General features: G+C 28.6%; 1 protein-coding gene across 1 annotated transcript in view; it reads right to left on the bottom strand.

The window, feature by feature from the left end:
* Positions 1-12,387, bottom strand: part of LOC117177433 (constitutive coactivator of PPAR-gamma-like protein 1) — a 57,986-nt gene that overhangs the window by 8,655 nt on the left and 36,944 nt on the right. Inside the window, exons 12-15 of the mRNA XM_033368107.1 lie at positions 8,419-8,719; positions 2,722-2,969; positions 1,417-1,548; positions 1,160-1,263 (exon numbers count right to left, since the gene is read on the bottom strand). Of these exons, the coding sequence (XP_033223998.1) occupies positions 1,160-1,263; positions 1,417-1,548; positions 2,722-2,969; positions 8,419-8,719 (785 nt within the window). The remainder of the gene's footprint in view (positions 1-1,159; positions 1,264-1,416; positions 1,549-2,721; positions 2,970-8,418; positions 8,720-12,387) is intronic.

The following is a 12,387-nucleotide window of genomic DNA, read 5'->3' as shown; positions in this document are numbered from 1 at the left end:
TTCAAAGAAATACTTCAGTTTTCTACCAAACAAATAAATTTTTAACAAAGAAAATTAATTTTAAAGCAAACATGGAATATTTCAATTATCAGCTACAACAAATTAATTAAGAAAATGTTTACAAAATTGTAACATTTTGAAAAAAAAAGAGTTTCTAACTACAATGATTAAAAATATATGAATTTTAAACAAAGTAGTTCCGTTTTTAACTGAAAAAGATTAATTCTCAACAAAAAATGTAATAGTTGATATTTCAACTAAAAAATATTTGAATTGTAAACCAAAAACAATTGAATTCAACCAAAAATACGAATATTAAAAAAAAAGTTTAATCCTCAACGAAAACAGATTAATTTTCAACCAGATAGTTGTGATTTTTAACTAAAAAAGATGCTTTTTCTATCAAAATAAATGAATTGTCTAACCAAAAAGGCAAAATTTCAACAAAATAGTTTAATATTTGCCTAATTAATACATTTTTAACTTAAAATAGAATGGAATTTTCAATAACATTTATTTTCAACCAAATAAATAAATTTTCGAAAAAATACTGAAATTTTCTACCAAACAAATAAATTTTTAACGAAGAAAATTAATTTTCAACCAAACATGGAATATTTCAATTATCAGTTACAAGAAATTAATTAAGAAAATTTGTTTTTACAAAATTGTAACATTTTGAAAAAAAAGATTTTCTAACTACAAAGATGAAAAATAAATGAATTTTAAGCAAAGTAGTTCCATTTTTAACCGAAAAAAAGATGAATTCTCAGCGAAAAATATAATAGTTGATATTTCAACTAAAAAAGATTTGAATTTTAAACAAAAACAATTGAATTCAACCAAAAATACGAAAATTCAAAAAAATAGTTTAATCCTCAACCAAAACAGATTAATTTTCAACCTGATGCTTGTGATTTTTAACTAAAAAAGATGGTTTTTCTATCAAAATAGATTGTCTAACCAAAAAGGCAAATTTTCAACAAAAAATAATGACTTTGTAAATTCTTTTTGAATTTTCATCAAAATAATAAAATTAACTTTTAACTTCAATTTATTAAAAAATCCCTGTCTGTTAGATTTTCCCTGCCCTGTAGCAACCCTGTAATAATAGAAAATAATGACTAAATTATGCATTTAAAGAAATATTATTACTCACACATAATCGCTGTTGATACCTTCCACGGTAAGGCCTCGTCCAGTACTAACTTTCCTTTCAAAATCTTTGTTTTTCTTAATAGCTGTCTTCTTCTTTGATGTGGCCTGCAAAAAAATCACACCAATAACTTTCTATTCAATTATAATAAGTAATTAATAATTCTAAGGCCTAAATTTGAAATCTGACATTTTAAAATGAAAAATTGTTTACGAATGTCAATTTGAAAGGTGATAAACATAATTATAAATAAATATTACCTTCATCGATGTTTTTTTCCCACGTCCAGCAGCTGGAACTCGATTATTGGTTCCTCTCGTTTGGAACGTTGGACGAACCATGGGATTAAATCCCCGAGGAAATGGGTATTTCACACCACCTATGGAAGTGACCTGAAACAAATAAAACTTGGTATTGATGAAAGTTTACATAAACTATTTTAAACAAATTCAATCATAAAAAAAATCCATTAAAAGTACATTACAGAAACCTGAATTCATTTGAATGGTATAGAAAATTTAGTCGCAAAAATAAATCAGTTCACAAAATCACAAGAATTTAAATAATCAGTATTAGAAATTTAGCATTTTGAACCAATGACTTTCTCATCGATTTCCATGCATATGCGAATATTACAATAGATGAAATGTGAAATAAAATACTTCTCTGATTAAAAAAACCCTTCACTGCATTATTTTACAAAACATGGCCATAAATTGAAATTGGTTTCTTTTCACAGTATTTCTCAACGGCACAATGATGGGTTCAAATAAAACGAAACAACACATATTAGTAAAATGAAATTCACACAACACATGAGATACTCATTAATTCAATTGCAAAACACGAAACACTATTTCAATTTGAGGAACCACTTACATTTTTAAAAAAATAGTGCAGATTCTCATTTGCTGCTTTCGTTTCGATAATGAGCCACAACAAATTTCAAATAAAAAGAGAAAAAGAGAAAAAAAAAACAAATACCAGATTTGACAATATATGAATATTTAATGCAAAGAAGGTAAAGTCCCACAAATCGAAACAGAGTCACAAATAAAAGACACCACTTCAAATATTTACAAAATTTGTGTACCTTTATTTTGATAGCATTAAATGTATCATATAAAACAATGATGAATTGTAAATTATAAAGTGTAAATGGTGCAAATCACTAGTCAAAAAATGGATATGAAGACAGTAAGGAACAGATACGGACAAGCACAAAGACGACGACAAATTATGAAAAATCAAAACACATTAGAGACAATACTTAATTAAAATTGAATTTAATTAATTTGTTGACAAATAGTCTTTAAAGTTTTTTTTCTTTCTTTTTTGCAAAAGGAAAAGTAAATTGAAAGCCAATTTTTAATCGCATTAAGAAGATACAGAGAATTTTGCTCCCTGACTGATTAAAAAATGGGGCTTTAAATCAACTCCCTTTCGTCAAAATCATCTGAAAATTCAGCAGCAGCAGCAGCAGCAGCAGTTATTTCTGGCTCCACGTAGATGCGTCGACGCACCATTGTTATGCTTCGATTACGCATGCAGTAGCGATATCCTACCTGAGGCGGAAGTCTGCTACGTGGATGTCCTTGCAGAGGTTGTGGCAAACGTCCCGGTTGCCCGTAATTGGCACCCCATTGACCCACAACGACTCCCGCAATTTCCAACTGGCCACCCCTCGATGGCACCGGGGGACGTCGCATTAATCCGCGCTGAGCAGCGATATTAGAACCACGACCACGTGCCAGCTGCTCGTTAATTGGACATCCAGCAGGCATGATATTCGGAGGGACTGCTACTCGAAGGCCTGGACAAGTGAAAATTAATTCGTAAGATTTCAACAGGGTGGCGATTCGGCCAACGATTTTTTAATTTCCGGTCGAGTTTATCAATTTTCCGGGTCAACTGAAAGTAACATAGAGGCTCAAAAGTATTTTATAGGGAAGTAATGAATTTATTTTTCTTAAAATCTAGCACAAAATTAAAAGATATTTACAAGGAAATAAAAGTAACATATAACAGCATGAGATTTAAAATATTTACTACATGCAAGGCATATTTTATAGTCGTTCAACAATTATATACTTGACTTCGCAGCGTAATATTTTTTTGGGGTCACACTGATCTTAGGACTAGCAACATAAACCAATCTACAGAATACTTTTGAGCGCTACTGCATTCATATTTGCTACAATAGACAAACATTTATTTTAATTCATGAGTTGAATTTTTAATTAAAGAAGACAAATATGCAATTCATTCATTTGAATTTTGAACTAAAAAAATAAAAAAGAATTTTCAACAGAAAATGGATAAATTATATTTTTATTTAAAAACATTAATTGCCAACCTAAACTGATGCATTTACAACTAAAATGATGAATCTTCAACTGGAATACTTGAATTTTCAACCAAAAAGATGAATTTTTTAAACAGTAAGATGGATTAAAAAAAAATATTAATTTTCAAACAAGAAGATTAATTTTTTACCAAAAAATACAATTTTTCAACAAAATACATGATTTTTTAAAAGAAATAGTTTTATTTCAAATTAAAGAAGATAAATATGCAACTCATTCATTTCAAGTTTGAACTAAAAAAATAAGAATTTTCAACAAGAAACGGAAGTTACATTTTCAGTTAAAAAAATTAATTTCCAACCTAAACTGAGGAATTTTCAACTAAAATGATGAACCTTCAACTGGAATACTTGAATTTTCAACCAAAAAGATGAATTTTTTAAACAGTAAGATGGATTAAAAAAAAAGATTAATTTTCAAACAAGAAGATTAATTTTTTACAAAAAAAATACAATTTTTCAACAAAATACATGATTTTTTTAAAGAAATAGTTTCATTTCAAATTAAAGAAGATAAATATGCAACTCATTCATTTCAAGTTTGAACTAAAAAAATAAGAATTTTCAACAAGAAATGGAAGTTACATTTTCAGTTGAAAAAATTAATTTCCAACCTAAACTGAGGAATTTTCAACTAAAATGATGAATCTTCAACTGGAATACTTGAATTTTCAACCAAAATGATGAATTTTTTAAACAGTAAGATTAATTTTCTACAAAAAAAAATTCAATAATATACACGATTTTTTAACGAAATAGTTGAATTTTGAACTAAAAACAACAACAAAAAATGAATTTTTTCAACCATAGAATTTATTTTCTACCACAAAATACAATTTTTCAATAAAATTCATCATTTTTTTAACAAAATAGTTAAATTTTCAATTTAAAAAAAACAACTAATTTTTCAACTAATTCATTTGAATTTCGAACTAAGAAAAAATATTTTTCAAAATAAAATGAATAAGTTACATTTTTAATTAAAAAAAATTAATTTCCAACCGAAACTGATGAATTTTTAACTAAAATGATGAATCTTCAACTAGAATAGTTGAATTTGAAACCAAAAACATGAGTTTTCAACTAGAACAGTTAAATGTTCAAGCTGAAAAAACAATTTTTTTTAAAAGAAGATAAATTGTCCGTGTTAAAAAAATCAATGTTCATAAAAAAGAAGAATTTTCAACTAAACAAGATGAATTTTCAACCAAAAATTGAATAATCAAATTTTTAGTCAAAAAATGAATGTTGAGCCAAAGAGATCAATTTTTACCTAAAATAATGGAATATTAAACTGAAATAATCAATACATTTGAGAGTTTAAAACAAAATAATTTTCAACCAAAATAGAAAAAAATTTTCAAAAAAATAATTCAATTTTCAACAAAAAATTCATTTTCATCAAAAGAAAAAAGAAGTTTTCAATCAAAAAGGTCATATTTCAGCCATTCATTAGAATTTCTATTTAAAATTATGAAACATCATCCAAAAAATTAATTTTTAATAAAATAGTTTCACTTTTATCCAAATCATTGTATTTGCACTCTAAAAGACGAATTTTCAACTAAAATGATAATTTTTTAAGTGGAATACTTGAATTTTTAACCAAAAAGAAGAATTTTTAAACAAGGAGATTATCATTTTTATACAAACATTTTTGAGCATAGAATAGATTTTTTTAGGGAAATACGTGAAATTTTAACAAAATAATTGAATATTCAATTAAAAAAGATATTTTCAGTCAAATTATTGAATTTTCAACTAGGAAAGATGAGATGCCTTACATTTTTCCCAAATGTTTTGTATCAACTTTGTACAACGTTTGTCATATTATACTTTATTTAAATTTTGAGAAAACATTGGAATTTGAACTATTATTGCAATATTTACTTTTAAAAATTTACAAGATGCCTTTATATTGGCTAATTTTGTAGAGAATTTTAACATCTTCTAACCTATTCAAGAGAAAAAATGTTAATTCTGATATGTATGTATGTAACATTAAAAGAACTTAAGAAATCATATTTCCTGTGTCTTTCTCTCGTTCTCTGTCTCTGATTCTCGACTAAACAATAAAAACAAAATAAAGGAGAAAAAAGTAGAATTTTTATCTTAATACAAAAATAAAGCAATTAGAAAACATGTAAAAACAGAATTTTCACACACAAACTTTTTAAATATTTTGAAATATATATTTTGAAATTAAAAAATTGTGCTCGAGTTATTAATTTGATAACATTATTTTTCACATAAAATTGATTAATATTGGAAACTTCAATTTATGATTTTCATCATACCTTGCCTCTTTGAAACCTTATAAGCACAACTGACCCCTATTTTAATAGTAAATCGCTGCATTTTTTCAAAAATACAATAATTGAAACAAATTGTTGAAGTAAATCAAAGGCCGATTTTTTGTTATTGTTTTGGTCTTAAAATGTCCTTAAAATGCCCGCACATTATTTGGTATGATATCAAGTGACATTAAAGTGATTGGATAAGTTTTTCTATCAAAACTACAAATTAAATCAATTTCCGTTCATAAGATAAATTCACTGGCTGTTTACTGAAATTGGTTTGGACTTTAAAGCCCATTTTAAATCTTTTTTGCTCGAAAAATCTTTTTCTTGGGATAAAGCTGTACCAACTGTGAGATTCGCAGAAATTATACGCACTCCACGAAGCAATTTAGTTGCATTTCTCTCCCTCCAACCAAACGCAAACCAAACATTAAACTGTGGCCAGCTTAGTTGTTAGAAGGGCAGTTTAAAAAAAAGGGAATCATTAATTAGAGGCCGTTCAAAAACTAGGTATCAAAACAGAGGAAATAGGATGATTTTCACGAAAATAGGGAAACAATAGGGGTAAAAATTCTTTTGAATAAAATTAATGTATAGGTATAGTCAAATATTTTAGAAAACAGTTCACTTTAAAACCTGCAACGATATCTTTAAGCCAAGAAAGATAATTTTTTAATCAAATAGTTCATTTAAAGAAAAAAATTAATTTGAGACAAAAGACTTACAACCAAGCAGTAGAACTATTTCAAGCAAAATAATTGAACTATCCAAAAAGATGACACCTTAAAAAATCGTTGAATTTTCAACCAAATAGACGAATCTTCTAAAAAAAAAAAGTATTATCAACTAAACACTTGCATTTTCAACCAAACAGTTGAACTTTTAAGCCAAAGGGGCGACGAAAACCAATGCATTTTTTGGCAAACAGTTACCGATTTAACCAAAAAAGATCAAATTTCTAGCAAAAGAGATGAATTTTTCCACCCAGAAAGATCTTTAATTCAAGAGGAAAAAAATGTCAACCGAATTGTTGAATTTTCAATCCAAAAAGACGAATTCTCTAAAAAACAGTCAACTTTTTACCAAAATAACAAAATTTGCTAACCAAAAAGACAAATTTTCAACAAAACAGTCGAATTTTGAAACCAAGAAGTCGAATTTTCTGCAAAACATTTGAATTTCAAACCTGAAAATATGAATTTTCAACCAAATAGTTGAATGTTTAAGCCAAGAGGGTGAATGTTTTAGAAGTCAGTGGAATTTTCAATCCAACAGGTCGAATTTTGTATCCAAAAAGGCGAATTTTTAACAAAATAGTTGAATCTACAAAGAAAACCAATACATTTTTTGGCAAACAGTTGCACTTTTAGCCAAAAATATCAAATTTCTAGAATAAGAGATGAATTTTTCCATCCAGAATGATCTTTAATCTACAAAACAGTTAACTTTTTACCAAAATAATAGAATTTTCTAACCAAAAAAAAAAAACTAATTTTCAACAAAACAGTCGAATTTTCAACCAAACAGATGAATCTTAAAAAAAGTATTCTCAATCAAACAGTTGTATGTGGAACCAAATATTTTAATTTTTAAGCCAAGAGAGCGAATTTTTTTAGAAGACAGTGGAAATTCCCATCCAAAAGGTCGAATTTTATCTCCAAAAACAAGACTTCAACAAAAAAGTTGAATTTTCAATCCAAATAAGCTAATTCTCTATAAAACAATTGAATTTGATACCAAAATAATAGAATTTTCTAACTAAAAAGACGAATTTTCTACAAAACACTTAAATTTTCAATAAAAAATGGAATAGTTAAATTTGCATTTAGAACAAAAATAATGGGAAGTAAGGCAAAAACGAATTTTCAAGAAAATAATTTAAAATCTTCAAACGTTAAAATGAATGCTTCACAAAGTACTTAAACTTTCAACCAAGTAGTTGACCTTTCATCAAAAACGAAATAGATCAATCTTCAGTTTAAAAAAAAATTAATTTTTAACCAACAAAATAACAAATATCCAACAAAATTAACAAAATGCATTTTTTTTAAGGTAGTTCAACTTTCAACCAAGTAGTTGAGTTTTCAACGAGAAAAGATGAATTCCTAACGAAAAATTTTCAATTAAAAACGATCAATTTTTAGCCAAAAATGTATTAGTTAAATTTTCAGTCAAGAAAGTTAATTTTAAACTAAAAAAAACCGAAATTTGCAACAGAATAGTTCAATTTTCAATTAAATAGTCGAACTTTGAACTGAAAGAGGGGAATTCTGAACCAAAAATATAATAGTAGACTTTTGAATTGAAAAGAATGAACTTTCAACGAGAAATAGTTCAATTTTTTTATTGGGTTTTTGCAATTCAGATAAAAATTTAAGCGAGAAAACGAACTCATTAAAAAAAAAAGGAGGAAAAGAGGGGAAGAAGTGTTAAGTCTGTATTTAGATACTTTACTTGTAAAATAAAACCACTAGTTTTCATTTTTTTCAAGCATTTCAAATAAAATGTTATCCTTGTTATCCCCTTTTGCCCTGCCATTGCCACATCGTTCTTAAATGGCCCCTAAATAATGTGAATGGAATAAAAAAAAAACTCACCTGGATTCAGAGGCAAAGGAGGTCTCGCAAAGACCACGTTGACTCCCTCGAGGATTGCCTTTCGCATTCTTTCGACCTTAACGACTCGATCGATGTGTCCACCGCAGAGTTCCAGAAGATTTTTAGCAATCGTGGCTCGCGCCAGAGTATGATGGAACAATTTCCCATCAAAGTAAAGCCAAGGACAGCACATTAACCAGGGAAGCGGGGCCCCACAGGCGTCATTTGCCAAGAGTGCAGTTTCCACGCCAGCCATGAAAAGAGTCGCGAGCTGGACTCCTCGGGAAGTTACAAGCGGCAGCTAAGGAATTAAATTGTTAATTTATTTTTTGAATTACACGGTGGTTACTCAAACTTTAAATAACTAGATTCCAGCCAATTTCCCGCATTTCATGGTTGAAAATAACATTTTTCTGGCTTAAATTTTAAGAGTTCAAAATAAGTTTTCAATACGATTGTTTTATTATAAATATTTTTTGCAAGGAATTAAACATTTTAAAAATCCAAAGTAAAATATGTAATGTAATTTATTGCATAAGTGAGTTCAGAATTAACATCCCAAAATGCTCACAAAACAGGAGAAATAGGGTGACTTTTCAAACAAGAAAAATTAATTTTTAACAAAAAAAAAAAAAAAAAGAAATACGTTTTTGGCCAAAAGCTGGATTGATTTTCTGTTGAAAAAAAAAACCGATCAATAAAATAGTTGTTGACCAATAAAGATGACTTGTCAAAAAAATAGTTGATTTTTGAACAAAATAAAGAAATTTTCCAGCAAATAGTCAAATTTAATGAGCAAAAGAGATGAATTCTGAATCATAAATATAACAATAAAACTTTCAAATAAAAAGAATTAACTCTTGTCAACCAAAAGATGAATTTTCAACACAAAAAGACCAACTTGTTTAACCAAAAAGACAAATTTTCAATCAAAACTGTTAAGTTTTGGAATAAAGAGTTGAATTTTCAACAAAATATTAGATTTTTCAAACAAAAGAGATGAATTCTGAATCGAAAATATAATAGTAGGCATTTCAAACAAAAAGACTTAACTTTCAACTAAAAAAGATATTTTAACAAAATAGTTGAATTTTCACAAAAATAATGAAAATTTCCACTGAATAGTAGAATTTTTGACCGAAAAAAGATGAATTCTGAACCAACAATACAATGGTAGGCATTTCAAATATCAAGAATGAACTTTCAACAAAAAAAGATTATTTTTGAGCCCAAAAAGATAATGTTTCGATAAAATAGTTGAATTTTTAACAAAATAATTAAACTGTCAAAAAAATAGTCGATTTTTTAATCAAAAGAGATGAATTCTGAAACAAAAATATAATAGTAGAATGTTCAATAAAAAAGAATTCACTTTAAATAAAAAAAACGATTTTTCAACCAAAAATCAATTTTAAATCCAAAAGTACCAATTTTTCAACCAAGCAAATTAATTTGTAATAAAAACGGTTGAATTTTGATTGAAATAGGTGAATTTTAGAGGCAAAAAGCAGACTTTCTTAAGAGGAGAATTATACTTCAGTGTCTCGTCCTCAAGATCACTTGTAGTAGCAGCAGCTGCTCGGTTGTCACCACAAATTTTAAAGGATAAAAAATTTAAGAAATTCATAGTTTGTCGCCATACGGAGGCTCCATCCATTCACTGCCATGTCCCGTGATTCATTCATTTTTGTTGTGCGGTTATGATCAGAACGCGTTATCATTTTTTCTAAAACTTTTATTAATTTGTGTTCGCGATTTCTCAATAATGGCCGACTCGCCATCCCAACAGGTCGTTGAACCGAGTTCACCGACAAAAGCTCAGTTACTTGCTCAAATGCAAGTTTTATAAGAACAATACGCGCGTACCGAAACTAGCCTCAAAATTTTTACAATAGAGCATTCTAAATTAAGCCATACAAATTTAAAGGGAAAATACATTGCCAGTATAAGGATGACATTTCGGAGACGTTTTTACAATAAAAGAAGAAAAATTATGAAATATTGCTTTGTAGTAGGGTGTAAGAAACACAGTGCTGTGCACCCGGGCACACGGTTTTTTCGGATTCCAATAGGCATAACTGAGGAAAATCAAAAGTTTATCGGAAAATCTCATGCTGGGTCTAGTGTTCTGTCAACAAGTGAACTTATTCTATTGTCAAAGAGAAGAAGGGAAATGTGGATAAGTGTTTGCGTCGTGGGCCTTTAAATGCAAGTCAATTAGAAAATGCCCGGATTTGCAAGGAACATTTTATCAGTGGTAAGTAAGAAATGTATACGTTTCGAGCGTGAGGTTATGTTTACCCCGATTGCAGCGGAAGAATTATTTGTGATTTATATTTATTGCAATCGTTTGTAATTTGTTTGTATCATATTCGCGACGAAAACTACCACCGCGGGCTGAGAGGCGCTTATGTCGCTGAAACAATATGGCCGTCATAACCGCACATGGTGCTATGTGTTTATACGGGAGTTTGTTGAATTTTTAGTAATAACTAATTATCAAGCATTAAAAATATGTTGCTGTTGCAACTATATGCTATTGAAAAATTTGCAAATGCTAAGACGTCGTCACGGAATATGGTCGAGGGTCAGAAAATTGTGAATTCTGGTTTAATTTTTATGTGCGGTGCAAGCTCTCATTCGTCAACAAAGATTGAGCTGTATGCTCTGTGTCTAAAGACAAGTGCATTATCGTCGCCTGAGCCTCACGTTCTAACGGGGACTTTATCACTACATCATGAGGATACAATGCTTCCAGATGAATTAGATCAGTTCGATGAGCATGATGTTGATCCTATTTATGTAAGAGTAAAAAGTATGAATTGCTCATGCAAAGCTGGTACTGCTATTGGAATAGCATTTTTTTTTCAACACTCTACGTCCTGTACTAACATCTGCAAATATAACATTGTTATTTTTGTATACAACAATTCAATTCCATTCATCACATTTATTTAGTTCATAGAAAATAACCTGCAAAAAAATAATCTGTCGAATTAAAATGTTTGCAACAAACTAACAAATCACCGGCGTGATCCTTTATTCCCAAATTTTTTAACCACAAGTTTCGTTTATCCACAGTCTCTCTTTTGCCAAATAAATTTATGCGTTCAATTTTCACTCCGCGTTGTGGAACGGCATGGAAACTCAAATTTGTGTTTTTATTTGTCGTGGAAGTACAACCTTTAGCACAACACTTGTTTCTGCGTTTTCCCTTACGATAATCAGGGAAAAAATCCATCTTGATATTATATTAATAAAAAAGGAAAAGTTCACTGCCCCGCTACCTATCTGCAAAAAGGGTTTTTTGTCATAGGAGAATATAAATTTTGCTTAAAAATCCTTTTAATTAATTCAATATTCATAATTGTATTTAAAAACTCATTTCCTTGGTCAAAAATACAAGTATTTTATTTGAAAAATCTTGTTTTTGTGTGAAAATTTAATATCTTAAATGTACACCTAACTTTTTCACTTTGGGTTCAAAGTGTATCCATTTTTGGTTAAAAATTCGTGTATTTTGTTGAAAAAGTGGTCTTTTTTGGTAGAAAATTAATTTTGTTAGCCAGGGAAAATGAAAAATGTGTTAGCATAAGGTAGAGATTCTTTAAATTGGTATTTTTTTACTTTTCTGGTTCAAGAAAAATCTTGAATTTTTATAAACTTTTTGGAGACATACAATTTCGGGATTTCTCATGGAAAAAATATTTTTTGATAGATTTATGTTAAAATACCACTTATTTACTTTAAACTGGGAAAGAAGAATGCAATGTTAAAACGTTATAATAACATCGCTTGAGTTTTTTAATCCTGCGAGCAGATCGCTCTTGTAATAGGCCACACCTAACCTCAAAATCTCAATAAATTGTCATCGCCTTTGACGCCAGCAATGGAATTTGACAACTTAAATTGAAATAAATACAATACTTCACACGAATATTCCTTAATGTTAATGTTGATACTCATAGA

The sequence above is a fragment of the Belonocnema kinseyi genome, chromosome 7, assembly GCF_010883055.1.
Source record: "Belonocnema kinseyi isolate 2016_QV_RU_SX_M_011 chromosome 7, B_treatae_v1, whole genome shotgun sequence".
In the NCBI taxonomy this organism is placed as follows: Eukaryota; Metazoa; Arthropoda; class Insecta; order Hymenoptera; family Cynipidae; genus Belonocnema; species Belonocnema kinseyi.
This window is presented reverse-complemented; position numbering and strand designations above follow the sequence as displayed.